This window comes from Quercus suber, unplaced genomic scaffold (genome assembly GCF_002906115.3).
Source record: "Quercus suber isolate HL8 unplaced genomic scaffold, Cork oak 2.0 scaffold_310, whole genome shotgun sequence".
Classification (NCBI taxonomy): Eukaryota; Viridiplantae; Streptophyta; class Magnoliopsida; order Fagales; family Fagaceae; genus Quercus; species Quercus suber.
In genome coordinates this window covers 463075-482343 of record NW_027069766.1, presented here as the reverse complement: position 1 = coordinate 482343, position 19269 = coordinate 463075, and the positions used below count along the sequence as shown (strand labels likewise).

General features: G+C 34.1%; 2 protein-coding genes across 2 annotated transcripts; both read right to left on the bottom strand.

Moving 5' to 3' along the window:
* Positions 1 to 3900: 3900 nt before the first annotated feature.
* LOC136071414 (guanine nucleotide-binding protein-like NSN1) lies at positions 3901 to 11088 on the bottom strand. The gene is made up of 8 exons (XM_065782698.1): positions 11078 to 11088; positions 10812 to 10816; positions 10604 to 10697; positions 10374 to 10484; positions 5665 to 5984; positions 5028 to 5207; positions 4607 to 4818; positions 3901 to 4422 (listed from the first exon to the last, which is right to left on the bottom strand). The coding sequence occupies exons 1-8, from the start codon at positions 11086 to 11088 to the stop codon at positions 4054 to 4056; spliced, it is 1302 nt and encodes a 433-aa protein (XP_065638770.1). The 3' UTR covers positions 3901 to 4053.
* A 435-nt stretch (positions 11089 to 11523) lies between these two features.
* On the bottom strand, positions 11524 to 16685 carry LOC111992048 (guanine nucleotide-binding protein-like NSN1). The gene is made up of 9 exons (XM_024023849.2): positions 16525 to 16685; positions 16191 to 16435; positions 15114 to 15231; positions 14785 to 14958; positions 14204 to 14421; positions 13288 to 13552; positions 12651 to 12830; positions 12230 to 12441; positions 11524 to 12045 (listed from the first exon to the last, which is right to left on the bottom strand). Exons 1-9 carry the CDS (start codon positions 16541 to 16543, stop codon positions 11677 to 11679), a joined length of 1800 nt encoding a protein of 599 aa, XP_023879617.2. The 5' UTR covers positions 16544 to 16685; the 3' UTR covers positions 11524 to 11676.
* Positions 16686 to 19269: the final 2584 nt, after the last annotated feature.

Here is a 19269-nt window from a genome sequence, read left to right as displayed (position 1 = left end):
TTTAAACAAGGAGACTAGGAAGGAAACTTTCTTATAAACATAAATATCTCATACGATGGGACGCCCCATCACATTTGAAAATGTCTATTCCACACACTTTCATACGTGGCTCACGCACTCACCACTTTTGCACAGGAAGTCACAATTTTCAACTATTTCAATTCACAATTTTGGTCCATTTCAGTCTAACCCTGTCCACTTCAGTCTATTTTGGTCCAATTCTGTTCTTATGGTCTACTTTTGTCCATTCGGTCCATTTCGGTCTACTTCGAATCACTTTGATCCAATTCAGTTTAATTTGATCCATTTACTTAAAAATAGAAATAATAATTAAAATACAATTTTGGGTTGAGATTTACCTATTTTAAATCCAAATTTATTAGGTTTAAAAAAAATCCAAATTTATTAAAATATATAGATAAAAAAAAAAAAAAAAAGTAAGATTATTATTTTTAAATTGTTTAATTTAATGTGTTATTATCATTCTTTATGATCAGGGAGCAACATATCTGTAAGAGGGTAAAATCTAGCACATCCACAAAGACAAACAAGAGTTTACACACACACAAATTATCAAAAAAAAAAAAAAAAAGAGTTTACACACAAAAATATGCATATATAAAATGGAAAAACAAAACACGTTACCGGTGGGTATTGAAGCAGTCAGACAGTGGCCAAAGATTTTCCCCTCTCTCTTTCTCTCGTAAGATTGTGCTTTCACTTAACTGATGGCCACAGTACAGTGTAGTATTACAAACTTTGATGTATTTGTTCCCTTTGTTTTTCTGTTGAAACTCAAACTGAAGAAGAAGAAGAAAGAAGGGAGCTGAAGCAGGGTTTTGAGTTTCTCGTGAAACGGAAAACGGCGACGTTCTGTGGATTTCAATTTGATTTAATTCATGTGAAAGACAGAAAGAGCAGTTTTGGGAAGGCCGAAGTGACCAAAAAAAATTACACGTTAAAGGTCTCGAGTGGGTCTTGGTGCCTGTGTGTTACTTGACGGCCACGTAAGTGAGTCCACTAATAAAGGGGCGGATTTGCTTTTACTAACGGAATGAAATTTTTAGATGTAAAATCCAAGTAATTTTAAACTTTGAGGTATATTTTGCAATTTAGCTTATAATATATTAGATTTTTTAAATTAAATTATTTATATTTGTTATTTGAAAGTGTTTTTAAATTTTGTAAAAAAAAAAATCAATAATACATTTTACATTCAAGTATTATCAGGTTCCAGTTATGATTTAAGGCTTTTAATGTTTTAAAACTATAGTTTGGCAGTTTGTCTTTTACTTAACTCTTGATTTTCTCTGAGGAACACCTTAGGTTGCTTTGCTAATTTTTGAGTCTTAATTGCTTGGCTGTCTTCAGACATGAAGTCTCTGTGTGTTGGATGAATTATTAGCCTTCATTGGCTTATTTTGTTTACTGTGTAAAGTACAACTGTTCCTTAAAAAGGGTGATATTTTGAAAAGTTGTACATTCTCTTTTAGGGTGAAAATATGCTTATTCAAATGAAGCTTTAGCGAGATGACAAATCATTTACTTAGGGAGGTTTTGCTTCATTTTTGAAGAGAAAGCAGGGCCTCAAGGGTTTGCAAAAGAAAGAGAGAAATTGTAAATAATAATGCCATGAACTAAGATTCAATCATTTCTTGAAAACCTTAGATGAATGAATGAAAGAGAGTACAGTGCATCCTCTATGACTAAATTTACTAATACAATAGTTCAAACAAAACAATAGTAAATGCGTAGTAAAAAGCTAAAGTTTTGTGTCCTCCACCTCATGCATGTGTTAAACCAAACACTTATGAGTTATGATACCTTTTTCAAAATGAATATATGTACTTACGTGGTCCCAATAAGTAATCTTGTCTTTATATTGATGTATTGTTTGTACAATTTACAACGCTCCTTTCACAGGAGCTGTGGTCGGGTCAAGTTGCCACATTCTTTTGTTGCCGAAAAAAAGACACAGAGAAAGAGGGATATTTAATAGGAACTAAATATTTTATTATATTAGGTCAATGCAAAAACTCTAATTTATAATATCGTTTTTATACTCTAGAGACACAACACGGAAAAATATTTATAACTTCCCCACCAGGACCTATTCCCCCATTTGGAGTTGGGTGGAGAAGTAAAATTAATCCTTGTTCACACATCATATTGTTTTCATTATCTTTTTTTGCATAAGGAATATAGAATAAATAAATAATAAAAAAGGACACATTTAGGCAAAGCAAGCAGCTGTGATATATTCTATATTTTGGATATTTTTCCTAAACAATCTCATATTTGCCTTTGACACTTTTTTTCGGCCAAGTGCCTTATATACTGTTTGTTTCCACTCACCAAAGGCACTTGAACACTATTTTATTCAATTAGTTATAAATCTTTTGCAGTTGCTTGGTTATGAAGTCATGGCCAGTTGTGAAGAAGCATGTTGTCCATAAGTACGAAATTTGATCAACAAATTTTGAATTAAGGAACCAGTGCATACAAAATAACCAAGCATAGATCCTAAATAAACCAGAAGGCTTCAATAAACACATAACCAACCTAGAAAGGAAGCAGTATTCTTAAATCAACTCATTCCTACAACAATCCAAGAATTGAATCAGGACAGACAATCATATGATGAATAGCGCGTAAAATTCTAAATGAAACTGATGAGCAGCATGAAATGGTTGCAGGGGAGAATATGTTAGTCAAAAAGTGGAAGAATCATTGAATATGAAGACATTCACAATCTATAGCAGGCAAGAATTGAATCATAGCAGAGATACCAATACTCTTTGTAGGGGATGAACATCCATGGTAATGGTGAAGGAAGAGTAGTATCCAATGTAGAAGCTACCCTGAACATATAAAAATGTGATAGATATAGATAGATAGATAAAGGAACAAAGTTTGAATTTCAGTAACTACAAAACGATAGAGCAGCAAGAAGAAAACTAAATAGGCATAGAAGACACACCATTTCCCAGTGAGGACACCATGAGTAAATTTAGCAAAAAAAGAACCAAAAACCCCATAAAAGACATTTTTATAGTGAGGCACAGCTAGCTCTCCTGAAATATAATTTCAGTTAACTTGGATGTAGAGCTGGATGCTTTGATTCATTGATTATTGTTCATCTCATGAAAAAATTTATGGCCAATCATTCACTAGAACATTTTGAATACCTTCCCTACCAGCCAAATTAAGCAAACATTATGCAAAGCAAACTACCGTGTGGATGCTCTTACTAAACTTGGAATTTCTGTAATTAGTACTTATGTTTTATCCTATAACCCACTGTTTGTGGTGGAGAATTTGGTATCCTTGATAAGAGGGCAGATCTTGTAATAGACTTGTGACTATTTAATTTCTATGCATATTCCTATTTTCCCAAAAAAAGATATGTATCCTTTTTTTCTAATTCCGTCAAAGCTAATTAGTCATAAGATACTTGAAACTCATGTCATAAATTTTCAGATTTGAATTTTGTTTTCATTTATGGCTTGGTCTTTGACAATTAATTTCATAATTTGTTTTCATTTTCAAAAGAATTATTCAAGAACACAATACATATAAATGTTAAACCAAAATTTGGCCCCCAAAGAGTTGCTTGGATCATGGAAGAGATGACTTTGATTTCAAGCTTAATGGTTCAACAAAAAGCCTCAGTTCACCAAAGATTGTGGATTAAAGGTTCCTAAATTTAGGATTTTGGATTTAGACGAATATTTTTTGGTTAATCCAGTGTTCTAACTTCTGATCACAAGGTAGGGGAACTCTACATTTGGTAATTGTGGGAAAAGAAGTAATTAAAATTTCCTTAAAAAAATAAGGTGATGTGAAATTTGCCACTCATGTTTACCAATGCATTTGAGAGATAGAGAGAGAGAGAGAGGGTACAGAAAAGCATGGGATTAAACAATAAGTAGCCAAATCACAATACTCAATTAACTCTCTTTATCCTTTCCAAAATTTTCCGATTCAACCAAAATAAAATACAAAAAGCATTCACTCCATTTAAAGATAAGGCATATCATTTTTAGCCTTCCATCACTCATCAGTGAACTCAATACCAAACATTGGCACCTTACCAATTATTTGATTACCATCATCCTCATCACCAACATCCATGGCAGATCTTTTTCTGACATAATCTACTTTGAAGTCATAGTCATCGTCCATGGCATCTTCTGGGATTGATTTTTCAGCTTTTTTCCTTCTCTTCTTCTCTGCTTTCTTCATCTTTGTATTAAGCATACCTTCAACGGCATATAACTTCTCATTCTGCCTGCTAGCAGCAGTTTTTCCTTTGTTCATGCCTTCTTCATCTTCTTCACATGCCATGGACACATCGTCACCATCATTATCCATGTCTTTGGGGCCTTCACCACTTTGGATTGAATGTTTTGGTTCATCATTCTAATGCATAAAAATGTAAAAAAAGTTGGACATTAAGGTATTAGTTTCATACATTTAAAAAACAACGTATAATTAAAACAATGAGGAGGTGTGCTCCTCTCAAGGATGGAGACTTGGAGCACCCAAAGTCACTTCACAGCCTAAGACCATAAATAGATGCTTAAAACTAAGAGAGCTCACAAACCTCTAGTAAATCCTCATCAAAATTGAGGGGGCAACTCGGAGGAACTTCCACAGGGTTGAGATCATCAACAGACTTGAGGCTTCCAATGAATGAAGATTCAGTGTCATAAACCTCATCAATGTTAAATTCTTTCCCAAGCTCAGAAACAATCTTGGCCTCTGATGGATCTCCTTGATTCCTAATTGGGGGCATGGTGTAATATGGAATCTTACCTACAAAAAATCAAATTACTAACTTACTTTTTTTATATAAGTAAAACAATAGATAATTAGGGGCATTCGAGAATTGAACTCAACACCTCTAACACCCAAATTATTAACATCACTTTGCGTCTTTATATATTACAATTTGCTTTTCTTGTTCTCCCTTTGTTTGTTTGCATATTCCCAGGGCACATAAACCATAAATGCCTAACACATACCCTGATTCCAGTCATGCAGAACAATTCTTGCAGCAGCTTCCACATCCACAACACCACCCTTTTTCAGCTTACCCCTAACAGTAGCCACTTTTTGAAGGAAGTCATCGACCGAGTCAAAGCTTGGGAGCTTGTACAAAGTTACCAACATGTTGGGTGGGCAACGCCTTAGAATCTCCTTCACTGCACAGATGAGACAAGGACAATATAATATCAAAGTTTGTTGATATAACTTAATATAATAACACAGAATCCACAAAAATTTTCCTATCCAAAGGACTTCTTCCTAAAGAAATATGCACCAGAATTTCTAAATAGATTATTTTGTTTGATAATTGAATAGTTGGGGGTGGGGGGATTTGAACCTGGGCGTCTCCGTTAGAAACACTAGGAGGCGCCAATTAAGCTTAATAGATAGTGGAGAATACATATTAATAGAATTTGACGTCACTGTAGCTTCTTCAATTAACATTTATTGTCCTTGATTCTATATATGCAATCTCCTTACATACAAAGGCAGTTGGAGGGAGAATGTGAATTAATAAAGGAATAGAATGCTGTATTTCCTTTGCCACATGAAAAGGTACTCAAGCAGAATAGCAAATAAACCAGCACAAGGACAAAGGATGAGTTCACTCACCTGGACCAATCGGGTCATCCAACTTCTCGATTCTTTTGCAATTATGAAGAGTTATAGATGCATCATTTGCTCCAGATCTAAGCATCACAACACCAGGGCAGTCTAACAATTTTACATTCTTGTCTAACTGAACCTCTTGCATAGATCTTGTTAAGCCAGGAGTAGAACCAACATTGACAACATGGGATCTCTTTAAGCTATTAATGAGACTACTCTTACCAACATTAGGCAAGCCAATAACACCAACTGTAATTGATTTCTTGATCTGCCATAAATAACAGAGCACAATTGTTAATATGGCTGGCACTATTATTCGAACTCTAAAACCCAAATTTAAACAAGAGTTTACACACACACATATTATCAAAAAAAAAAAAAAAAAAGAGTTTACACACAAAAATATGCATATATAAAAGGAAAAACAAAACACGTTACCGGTGGGGATTCAAGCAGTCAGACCAGTGGCGGAGCCAGGATTTTAGGTTAGAGGGGGCAAGATCAAAAGAGAGTAAAATTAATTAATTGATATTAATAACAAAATAAATAAACAACTATATGCAAATGTAATTTTCATATACAATTAAAATTTGGGTTTGGAAAAAAAAAAAAAAAAACTTGGGTTTGAGACTGAAAAATGTTGGTGAGAAAAGAAAAAAATGTTATACGTAACAGAGGTGCTATGAGTAGTTCTAAACCATAAATTATTTTACAATGTTTTTGCCAAAATTTTGATATGACAGACTATGAATGATTAATAAATACTAACACATAAATTCACAATTTTTTTTTCAACAATCACACTTTGCCATGCAACAGTTGTGACAAAAAGTTATGAAAAATTGTGGATGTCAACTTTTTTGAGGTGCTACAATGACTAGTGAATGAAAGTATTTTTTTTTTTTTTTTTTGGTCATAATTCTTTTCAGCAAAATAGCGGTGGAGAAGTAGGCTGTACAAGTGGTTTTATTTTATTATAATATTATTATAAGGTAGGACCTATTAATTTTTTAAAAAGAGTTGCAGTGGCCCTAAATGTGAAATTGTTTTCTTACAATAAACTAATACATGGTACAAGTACAATATGTATGTAAAAATACTGATTGTCCTGGTGTATGCAAATAAGACCTGGTACTATATATTATTTGAGAATTTTTGGGGCATCAGGGGGGGCAAATGCCCCCCCTCGCCCCCCCTTCCCTCCGCCCCTGAGTCAGACAGTGGCCAAAGATTTTCCCCTCTCTCTTTCTCTCGTAAGATTGTTCTTTCACTTAACTGATGGCCACAGTATGGTGTAGTATTACAAACTTAGATGTATTTGTTTTTCTGTTGAAACTCAAATTGAAGAAGAAGAAGAAAGAAGGGAGCTGAAGCAGGGTTTTGAGTTTCTCGTGAAACGGAAAACGACGACGTTCTGTGGATTTCAATTTGATTTAATTCATGTGAAAGACAGAAAGAGCAGTTTTGGGAAGGCCGAAGTGACCAAAAAAAATTACATGTTAAAGGTCTCGAGTGGGTCTTGGTGCCTGTGTGTTACTTGACGGCCACGTAAGCGAGTCCACTAATGAAGGGGTGGATTTGCTTTTACTAACGGAATGAAACTTTTAGGTGTAAAATCCAAGTAATTCTAAACTTTGGAGTATACTTTGCAATTTAGCTTATAATATATTAGATTTTTTAAATTAAGTTATTTATATTTGTTATTTGAAAGTGTTTTTAAATTTTGTAAAAAAAAAAAAAAAACAATAATACATTTTACATTCAAGTATTATCGGGTTCCAGTTATGATTTAAGGCTTTTAATGTTTTAAAACTATAGTTTGGCAGTTTGTCTTTTACTTAACTCTTGATTTTCTCTGAGGAACACCTTAGGTTGCTTTGCTAATTTTTGAGTCTTAATTGCTTGGCTGTCTTCAGACATGAAGTCTCTGTGTGGTGGATGAATTATTAGCCTTCATTAGCTTATTTTGTTTATTGTGTAAAGTACAACTGTTCCTTAAAAAGGGTGATATTTTGAAAAGTTGTACATTCTCTTTTAGGGTGAAAATATGCTTATCCAAATGAAGCTTTAGCGAGGTGACAAATCATTTACTTAGGGAGGTTTTGCTTCATTTTCGAAGAGAAAGCAGGGCCTCAAGGGTTTGCAAAAGAAAGAGAGAAATTGTAAATAATAATGCCATGAACTAAGATTCAATCATTTCTTGAAAACCTTAGATGAATGAATGAAAGAGAGCATAGTGCATCCTCTATGACTAAATTTACTAATACAATAGTTCAAACAAAACAATAGTAAATGCGTAGTAAAAAGCTAAAGTTTTGTGTCCTCCACCTCATGCATGTGTTAAACCAAACACTTATGAGTTATGATACCTGTTTCAAAATGAATATATGTACTTACGTGGTCCCAATAAGTAATCTTGTCTGTATATTGATGTATTGTTTGTACAATTTACAACGCTCCTTTCACAGGAGCTGTGGTCGGGTCAAGTTGCCACATGCTTTTGTTGCCGAAAAAATGACACAGAGAAAGAGGGATATTTAATAGGAACTAAATATTTTATTATATTAGGTCAATGCAAAAACTCTAATTTATAATATCGTTTTTATACTCTAGGGACACAACACGGAAAAATATTTATAACTTCCCCACCAGGACCTATTCCCCCATTTGGAGTTGGGTGGAGAAGTAAAATTAATCCTTGTTCACACATCATATTGTTTTCATTATCTTTTTTTGCATAAGGAATATAGAATAAATAAATAATAAAAAAGAACACATTTAGGCAAAGCAAGCAGCTGTGATATATTCTATATTTTGGATATTTTTCCTAAACAATCTCATATTTGCCTATGACACTTTTTTTCGGCCAAGTGCCTTATATACTGTTTGTTTCCACTCACCAAAGGCACTTGAACACTATTTTATTCAATTAGTTATAAATCTTTTGCAGTTGCTTGGTTATGAAGTCATGGCCAGTTGTGAAGAAGCATGTTGTCCATAAGTACGAAATTTGATCAACAAATTTTGAATTAAGGAACCAGTGCATACAAAATAACCAAGCATAGATCCTAAATAAACCAGAAGGCTTCAATAAACACATAACCAACCTAGAAAGGAAGCAGTATTCTTAAATCATAATTTTGTAAAAAAAAAAAAAAAACAATAATACATTTTACATTCAAGTATTATCGGGTTCCAGTTATGATTTAAGGCTTTTAATGTTTTAAAACTATAGTTTGGCAGTTTGTCTTTTACTTAACTCTTGATTTTCTCTGAGGAACACCTTAGGTTGCTTTGCTAATTTTTGAGTCTTAATTGCTTGGCTGTCTTCAGACATGAAGTCTCTGTGTGTTGGATGAATTATTAGCCTTCATTGGCTTATTTTGTTTACTGTGTAAAGTACAACTGTTCCTTAAAAAGGGTGATATTTTGAAAAGTTGTACATTCTCTTTTAGGGTGAAAATATGCTTATTCAAATGAAGCTTTAGCGAGATGACAAATCATTTACTTAGGGAGGTTTTGCTTCATTTTTGAAGAGAAAGCAGGGCCTCAAGGGTTTGCAAAAGAAAGAGAGAAATTGTAAATAATAATGCCATGAACTAAGATTCAATCATTTCTTGAAAACCTTAGATGAATGAATGAAAGAGAGTACAGTGCATCCTCTATGACTAAATTTACTAATACAATAGTTCAAACAAAACAATAGTAAATGCGTAGTAAAAAGCTAAAGTTTTGTGTCCTCCACCTCATGCATGTGTTAAACCAAACACTTATGAGTTATGATACCTTTTTCAAAATGAATATATGTACTTACGTGGTCCCAATAAGTAATCTTGTCTTTATATTGATGTATTGTTTGTACAATTTACAACGCTCCTTTCACAGGAGCTGTGGTCGGGTCAAGTTGCCACATTCTTTTGTTGCCGAAAAAAAGACACAGAGAAAGAGGGATATTTAATAGGAACTAAATATTTTATTATATTAGGTCAATGCAAAAACTCTAATTTATAATATCGTTTTTATACTCTAGAGACACAACACGGAAAAATATTTATAACTTCCCCACCAGGACCTATTCCCCCATTTGGAGTTGGGTGGAGAAGTAAAATTAATCCTTGTTCACACATCATATTGTTTTCATTATCTTTTTTTGCATAAGGAATATAGAATAAATAAATAATAAAAAAGAACACATTTAGGCAAAGCAAGCAGCTGTGATATATTCTATATTTTGGATATTTTTCCTAAACAATCTCATATTTGCCTATGACACTTTTTTTCGGCCAAGTGCCTTATATACTGTTTGTTTCCACTCACCAAAGGCACTTGAACACTATTTTATTCAATTAGTTATAAATCTTTTGCAGTTGCTTGGTTATGAAGTCATGGCCAGTTGTGAAGAAGCATGTTGTCCATAAGTACGAAATTTGATCAACAAATTTTGAATTAAGGAACCAGTGCATACAAAATAACCAAGCATAGATCCTAAATAAACCAGAAGGCTTCAATAAACACATAACCAACCTAGAAAGGAAGCAGTATTCTTAAATCAACTCATTCCTACAACAATCCAAGAATTGAATCAGGACAGACAATCATATGATGAATAGCGCGTAAAATTCTAAATGAAACTGATGAGCAGCATGAAATGGTTGCAGGGGAGAATATGTTAGTCAAAAAGTGGAAGAATCATTGAATATGAAGACATTCACAATCTATAGCAGGCAAGAATTGAATCATAGCAGAGATACCAATACTCTTTGTAGGGGATGAACATCCATGGTAATGGTGAAGGAAGAGTAGTATCCAATGTAGAAGCTACCCTGAACATATAAAAATGTGATAGATATAGATAGATAGATAAAGGAACAAAGTTTGAATTTCAGTAACTACAAAACGATAGAGCAGCAAGAAGAAAACTAAATAGGCATAGAAGACACACCATTTCCCAGTGAGGACACCATGAGTAAATTTAGCAAAAAAAGAACCAAAAACCCCATAAAAGACATTTTTATAGTGAGGCACAGCTAGCTCTCCTGAAATATAATTTCAGTTAACTTGGATGTAGAGCTGGATGCTTTGATTCATTGATTATTGTTCATCTCATGAAAAAATTTATGGCCAATCATTCACTAGAACATTTTGAATACCTTCCCTACCAGCCAAATTAAGCAAACATTATGCAAAGCAAACTACCGTGTGGATGCTCTTACTAAACTTGGAATTTCTGTAATTAGTACTTATGTTTTATCCTATAACCCACTGTTTGTGGTGGAGAATTTGGTATCCTTGATAAGAGGGCAGATCTTGTAATAGACTTGTGACTATTTAATTTCTATGCATATTCCTATTTTCCCAAAAAAAGATATGTATCCTTTTTTTATAATTCCGTCAAAGCTAATTAGTCATAAGATACTTGAAACTCATGTCATAAATTTTGAGATTTGAATTTTGTTTTCATTTATGGCTTGGTCTTTGACAATTAATTTCATAATTTGTTTTCATTTTCAAAAGAATTATTCAAGAACACAATACATATAAATGTTAAACCAAAATTTGGCCCCCAAAGAGTTGCTTGGATCATGGAAGAGATGACTTTGATTTCAAGCTTAATGGTTCAACAAAAAGCCTCAGTTCACCAAAGATTGTGGATTAAAGGTTCCTAAATTTAGGATTTTGGATTTAGACGAATATTTTTTGGTTAATCCAGTGTTCTAACTTCTGATCACAAGGTAGGGGAACTCTACATTTGGTAATTGTGGGAAAAGAAGTAATTAAAATTTCCTTAAAAAAATAAGGTGATGTGAAATTTGCCACTCATGTTTACCAATGCATTTGAGAGATAGAGAGAGAGAGAGAGGGTACAGAAAAGCATGGGATTAAACAATAAGTAGCCAAATCACAATACTCAATTAACTCTCTTTATCCTTTCCAAAATTTTCCGATTCAACCAAAATAAAATACAAAAAGCATTCACTCCATTTAAAGATAAGGCATATCATTTTTAGCCTTCCATCACTCATCAGTGAACTCAATACCAAACATTGGCACCTTACCAATTATTTGATTACCATCATCCTCATCACCAACATCCATGGCAGATCTTTTTCTGACATAATCTACTTTGAAGTCATAGTCATCGTCCATGGCATCTTCTGGGATTGATTTTTCAGCTTTTTTCCTTCTCTTCTTCTCTGCTTTCTTCATCTTTGTATTAAGCATACCTTCAACGGCATATAACTTCTCATTCTGCCTGCTAGCAGCAGTTTTTCCTTTGTTCATGCCTTCTTCATCTTCTTCACATGCCATGGACACATCGTCACCATCATTATCCATGTCTTTGGGGCCTTCACCACTTTGGATTGAATGTTTTGGTTCATCATTCTAATGCATAAAAATGTAAAAAAAGTTGGACATTAAGGTATTAGTTTCATACATTTAAAAAACAACGTATAATTAAAACAATGAGGAGGTGTGCTCCTCTCAAGGATGGAGACTTGGAGCACCCAAAGTCACTTCACAGCCTAAGACCATAAATAGATGCTTAAAACTAAGAGAGCTCACAAACCTCTAGTAAATCCTCATCAAAATTGAGGGGGCAACTCGGAGGAACTTCCACAGGGTTGAGATCATCAACAGACTTGAGGCTTCCAATGAATGAAGATTCAGTGTCATAAACCTCATCAATGTTAAATTCTTTCCCAAGCTCAGAAACAATCTTGGCCTCTGATGGATCTCCTTGATTCCTAATTGGGGGCATGGTGTAATATGGAATCTTACCTACAAAAAATCAAATTACTAACTTACTTTTTTTATATAAGTAAAACAATAGATAATTAGGGGCATTCGAGAATTGAACTCAACACCTCTAACACCCAAATTATTAACATCACTTTGCGTCTTTATATATTACAATTTGCTTTTCTTGTTCTCCCTTTGTTTGTTTGCATATTCCCAGGGCACATAAACCATAAATGCCTAACACATACCCTGATTCCAGTCATGCAGAACAATTCTTGCAGCAGCTTCCACATCCACAACACCACCCTTTTTCAGCTTACCCCTAACAGTAGCCACTTTTTGAAGGAAGTCATCGACCGAGTCAAAGCTTGGGAGCTTGTACAAAGTTACCAACATGCTGGGTGGGCAACGCCTTAGAATCTCCTTCACTGCACAGATGAGACAAGGACAATATAATATCAAAGTCTGTTGATATAACTTAATATAATAACACAGAATCCACAAAAATTTTCCTATCCAAAGGACTTCTTCCTAAAGAAATATGCACCAGAATTTCTAAATAGATTATTTTGTTTGATAATTGAATAGTTGAGGGTGGGGGGATTTGAACCTGGGCGTCTCCGTTAGAAACACTAGGAGGCACCAATTAAGCTTAATAGATAGTGGAGAATACATATTAATAGAATTTGACGTCACTGTAGCTTCTTCAATTAACATTTATTGTCCTTGATTCTATATATGCAATCTCCTTACATACAAAGGCAGTTGGAGGGAGAATGTGAATTAATAAAGGAATAGAATGCTGTATTTCCTTTGCCACATGAAAAGGTACTCAAGCAGAATAGCAAATAAACCAGCACAAGGACAAAGGATGAGTTCACTCACCTGGACCAATCGGGTCATCCAACTTCTCGATTCTTTTGCAATTACGAAGAGTTATAGATGCATCATTTGCTCCAGATCTAAGCATCACAACACCAGGGCAGTCTAACAATTTTACATTCTTGTCTAACTGAACCTCTTGCATAGATCTTGTTAAGCCAGGAGTAGAACCAACATTGACAACATGGGATCTCTTTAAGCTATTAATGAGACTACTCTTACCAACATTAGGCAAGCCAATAACACCAACTGTAATTGATTTCTTGATCTGCCATAAATAACAGAGCACAATTGTTAATATGGCTGGCACTATTATTCGAACTCTAAAACCCAAATTGAAAAATATGGCATAACAAGTACCATTCAGTAGTAAAAAAAAAATGGTAAAATAATCTTCACCATGTTTCCTAATTGAGAAGCTTTAATATGTGGAATAAAAACACCATTAACACAGGTTTTGAAGGCCGTACTTTGGGACCAACTTCGAGAACAAAACTTCCTAAAGAGAACATTAGGTTTTGGTCAACTAAGCATATATTTGCCCGATATCCACTAGAACAAAAGAAATAAGTATTGCATAAACAATGATCTAACTGACTCATATCAACTGAATAATCATCAACTTTTCAAACCTGTTTCACCTCATCCATAATATTTACTTTCCAAACAACTGCACAAAGACTCTTTGTAACAATAACTAACGTCCAACCAAGTAGAATGAGATATAGCAAGTCAAGCAGACTCCACATGCTATCATATAAACTAATTTGTTCAAAAAAATTCAATAAATACATGTTGCATGCATGCAGATCAAGACAACACAAGCACAGGTACAATAAAAAGCATAATGCTATATCACTGATGGGACACACGTAAGTCATTGTGAATTAAATATCTGGTCATTGCTTGGTAGACTTACATCATGGCTTCTTGAGTAATTCTTCAACAATTTAATAAGCGTTTCAGCTCCTAGACAATCACTAGTTTGTAGAAGATTGCTTGGTTTTGCTGCCTTTGAGCTTGATTTCCACCCTAGGTTTGATCTTTGCTCTTGTGTACTGCACTTAAATGCAACAGCTGGTAATTCTTCCCTAAGATACTTAAGCCACTTCTCAACAGCTTCTCTAGGAACAAGATCTGAGACACAAGTGACAAAGGTAAATAAAACAAGATGAAACCATATGGACAAGGAAAATAGGTGAGATATCTCTCGGTCATTGCATGTAACATAGTCTATGAACTTAAATGGCAGCCATTATATGATTAATTGCTGTTTGATTGTGAATATACAGAGCAGACTCAGAGTTATATCCGTCTATTATTAGAATGATGGTCCTCTGATATTTTGGTCATGCCATTCCATTACAAATCTAATCATAATGTGCTTTTTAACTGTTTACATTTTCTAACTTATCCAAATTTATATGAACATAAGAGTCATTACACAAAAACTAAACACCTTAAACATGCATGAGAGAGAGAGAGAGAGCAAAAGATTACCAATTTTATTCAGAAGCAATACTAGATGCTTATTAGGGCCTGCTTTCATCACCAAATTCTCCATATCAACACAACGAGTACCTAGGGGATCACGAGCATCAAGAACTTCCAAAATGACATCTGATGCTTCAATGACCTTCACCAACTCCTTGTAAAAAGCCCTATCTGAGTTGTCTGTATGAAAATAAGAGATGTTAAAAATAGCACAAAGATAAGTACACATAGACAGTAGATCCAATGAAAAAAAATTCCCACCAAGAACACATATTTAAAAAAAAAAAAAAAAAATAAAAAAAAAAAAGAAGAAGAAGAAGAAAGAATCAATGTACCCCGGTTTTTCCCAACTCCAGTGGAAATATCTTTAACATTCAGTTCTCCAGGAGAAGCGGATGTAGCCAATTTAGAGCTATCATCATCCTCTAGTAACCCCAACTTTCTCTTTTGAGCCTGTAGAGTACACCACTATGAATTTAAGGATTGAAGGGACGAAGCAAAAGTGATAACTGGTTGCATTCCATATACATTAGAGGAAGTACAGCAAGGTTCATAACTAATCAGTAAACTATCACAATTTAAGTTTCACCCATGAGTGATTGTTTTTTTTTTATAACACAATTTTATTAGAATGAAAAACAAACCCAGTACACCAGCAGTGTACTAAAGGAGAAGCACTATCAATTCAAAATACAATGCTCAAACAATTCTAAAAGCAAGAAACAAGGCGGAGAAAGAAAAGCAGCACTCCAATCCATCAAAGTACGAAGGAAGAAGGCTTTAATTTCAAGGATAGTCCGCTCACATCACTTAAAACTTCTGAAATTCTGTTCTTGCCAAAGGCACCGCATAATGCAATGTGGCACAGCCTTCCAAAAAGCATGTTTCTATGCTTGCCAAAAGACCCCTGCCAAGCTGTTGAATTAATAACCTTTAGTCCCTATCAAACTTAAAGCAATCACTCTTTGAGATAGGTAGATAATGGTGTACCACAAAGGATGCCATTACCTCTTGACTATCACTTGAACCCCTAAAGTCATCGTTTCTAAAAAATGTAAAGGTGATCGATTTTAGTCCCTAACTAACAAACGTAAAAGTGATTGCTTCTAGTCCCACCCTATTATGTATGGGACTAAAACAGTAATGCTACAGACACCACAAAGTAAGCAGGTTTCGCTTGGTTTTCATTTGGGCCCACTGACATCACTTTATCACGCATTTTATGAAAATCTGTGTCTCTAGACGAATTGAGACGAAAATCTTAGCAAACTGTATTCAAGTCTTTATTTTGCCATGAACCCAAAATTTAAAAAATCCTACTTTATTCATAAAGCAAATGTATAGCTCCATGTATATACACACACAATCAAAATCTAAGCATGTCGATGAAGTTTAGCAAAAATGAACCATACCCTTTCTTTGCGCAGGGCTTTCTTTTGTTCCAATTCCTCGATCACACGGGAGCGACGAGCTTCAAGAGCCTTGAGCTCCTGCTCCTTGAAAGGCCAATCATTAGGAATTCCAGGGTCTTTCTCTACCTTAGTCTTGCGATTAAGCCCCAATTTCTTCGCCTCCTTCGCTTTCTTCCTATGGTGCTCCTTCACTTTCCTTATGATCTTGTGCTTCTTCTTCAGAGGTACCCTCTTGCTCTTGCTCTCTGAAACACACAAACAAAAGAGAGATTTTTAAGAAAAAATTTAGGGAATTTTCAAACTGGGGATTGTGCGAAATTTTCAATTAGCTTACTTTTGCTCCTCTTCACCATTTTTGAGAGATCTTGGAATTACCGTACAGAGCAAAAAAAAACGAAACCCTAATTTCGTTTTCTAGGGTTTTAGCTAGGGTTTACCGGTTTAGTCGTTTAGACTTTAGAATGAGAATAAAATTCGGGATCGGGTCCGGAGTCCGGAGTCCGGACCAAACAAAAAACCACAGAAAGATGGATAGTGGTACTTAAGCAAGATAACCTAAAAAAAAAAAAAAAAAATTAATTGAGGTCATTAATAATTAGCTAATAATAAAAAAATTATAAATAATAATAATAGTACTAAATAAATAAAATTTTCAAAAGCAATTAAAAATTTTTCATAATGTTTTAATTTAGATTATTATAGTTACTAATATTTAGGATCCGTTTATATACAACTTATTTTGCTGAAAACTGAAAACACTGTAGCAAATAAGTGAAAAATACTAGCTGATTATCTTTGGGTCCGAGTACTATAGCTCAGCTAAAAGTATTTAAGGGTTGTGTTTTTACTCTTTTTTTTTTTTTCTTCTATTTACTCCTCACCCACCCGAACACATGTGTCTTCGAGAAGAGAGGTCCATGCCCACAAAAGAAATCCACGAGGAAGACCTACATCGGTTCGACACCGGCAAAGAGCCGAGGAAGACAACCCAATCGGTGGGTTTGATTGGTTTGATATGGGAAGTCAGTGATGCTGGGTGAGGTTGAGATTAGTGATGGGTTTGATTTGCATTTGCTGGATAGATCCGTTTGATCGGTTGTGTTTGCTGGGTTTGATCGGTTGATGGGTTTGATTTTTTTTTTTTCACATGGGTTTGATTTTTTTTCACATGGATTTGATTCATATGGTTTTGGTTTCACTTTTTTGATCTTCTGTTTTGATGGGTTTGCTAAGTTTCAAGAACATGAATAGTCATGTTCTGGGAAGAACATGAAGAACATGAAAAACGGTGCGTTGAAGGAAAAAAACGCTACGCGTTTCAGTTCAGTTTTGCGTTTAATTAGAAGCTACTGTAGCAGTCAATCCCATGGATATACAAACCCCAGACGCAAGACGTGACTCTTAGACGCTATCCAAACGCATACTTATAACCTATACTTTTATTGTTCGGGTGGTCCCACATTATGTCAAATTTGGGTTTAAATGGGATGGGATGGTCACCACACATGCGAACCCTTTTTGTCATTAGAAAAAAAATGTTATAATATTTAGTCTTTAATTTTAATTTTTAAAGTCTAATAAAAAAATTTCCTAAAAAAAAAAAACTCTAATAAAAATCAATTATGATGTGTGTATATACTATATATTTATAAACAACAAATGCATACATGCCAAATCTGTAGCTCAGCGTTTAAACCTCCCTAGCCAATCGGTTGGAGAATGAAAATTGGGGGATAAAAAATAATTAATTTTTCCTCACATGTGTTTTGTTAGAACTTGGAATGATAGAAAAGTTGAGTGATGGAAAACTCTTGTTCTTCTTTTTTAATTGGGTAGAAAAATGAGAAGATAAAAAATGTAGTTTGTATGAATTTTCTCTTATGTCCCTATTACATAATATATGGGAATAATTTTTTTTTTTTTGAGAAAATATATAAGATATAATTAGACACATTATAAAAGTGACACAAAACAATTATTACTTTATTAAAATTTCTTTCTCTATTTATTTAATTATTTATATATAAAAAAATGTGATTAATTAAATTGGTTAAAATAGTATATTAAAAAAATAAAAAACACAAATTTTAGATATTTTCAAATTAAAAAAAATAGTACACATGATGTAGCCCAATTGGGATATCAGTGGACAACAAACAGCGAAACAAATTTGTTTTTTTTTAGAATATTAAACTTGGTGCGTTGAGTACTAACCATTAAAGGTTATAATTATTTCTTGACTTCTTTGATACAAATAATTTTTCTACAGTAACAAATAAATGGCAAAGGTAGTGTAGGGACCGGAGAATAATTACAACATCCCTCTTTTGCTCCCACCCAAAAAAAAAAAATTTATGGCTTGCTCAACTGACTCCGACGAGTCTAGTGATAGGCGTCCTCCACCAAAACCCGAGCTACTCTAGTCAACCAAAAAACACTACAAGAACTTTCGAATCTACCTAGATACGATATCTATTAGACCTTTCGCAACTCAAATATGACCACGTTTGTCTTTCTGCATTTAAATCCACTCAGATGCACTCAAATTCAGTGATGATTGACTTTGAATTGCTCAGATCAGGCAACGTTTGGCTCAGATTTGCTCAAATATGGCCGAATCTCTCTCCTCCACTCAAATCCAGTGAAGATCTAACACCATCCACCCACCACCACTCCTTCATCGATTTCAACCAAACTGACTGATCATCCACCAAAGCCCAATCCCAATGCATCCACAAATTCATATATCAGATGGGAAAAGAAAAAAAAAAAAAAAAATTACAATACCAGCAAAACTGTGGAAATATTTAATTTTTTTATTTATTTTATCTTATGCTTTAATTAATTACTTATCCACGTAGCTGATTTAATATAAAAACTAACTCTATAAAAAAATATATAAAAAATTAATTTTCAAAATGATTATAAAAAAATAGCCGTTGGCTCACCGCCTTTGCGCCGACTATTATAAGGCATCATCGTCATTCTTTCCATCAAAATTCTCATTCTCACTCTCTCTCTCTCTCTCTGAATTCACTCTCTCTCTCTCTCTCTCTCTCTCTCTCTCTCTCCCTCAGAT

Excerpts from the sequence above, each read along its gene's own strand:
- LOC111992048 (XM_024023849.2), bottom strand. Across the intron at positions 14,422-14,784 it reads ATTGCTTCTGAATAAAATTG|ATCTTGTTCCTAGAGAAGCT; the intron begins GTAATCTTTTGC and ends CTTGTGTCTCAG. Across the intron at positions 12,442-12,650 it reads TCTGCATGACTGGAATCAGG|GTAAGATTCCATATTACACC; the intron begins GTATGTGTTAGG and ends GATTTTTTGTAG.
- LOC136071414 (XM_065782698.1), bottom strand. Across the intron at positions 10,485-10,603 it reads GGTGTCCTCACTGGGAAATG|GGTAGCTTCTACATTGGATA; the intron begins GTGTGTCTTCTA and ends TTATATGTTCAG. Across the intron at positions 5,985-10,373 it reads ATTCTTGCCTGCTATAGATT|AGTTCGAATAATAGTGCCAG; the intron begins GTGAATGTCTTC and ends TTTGGGTTTTAG.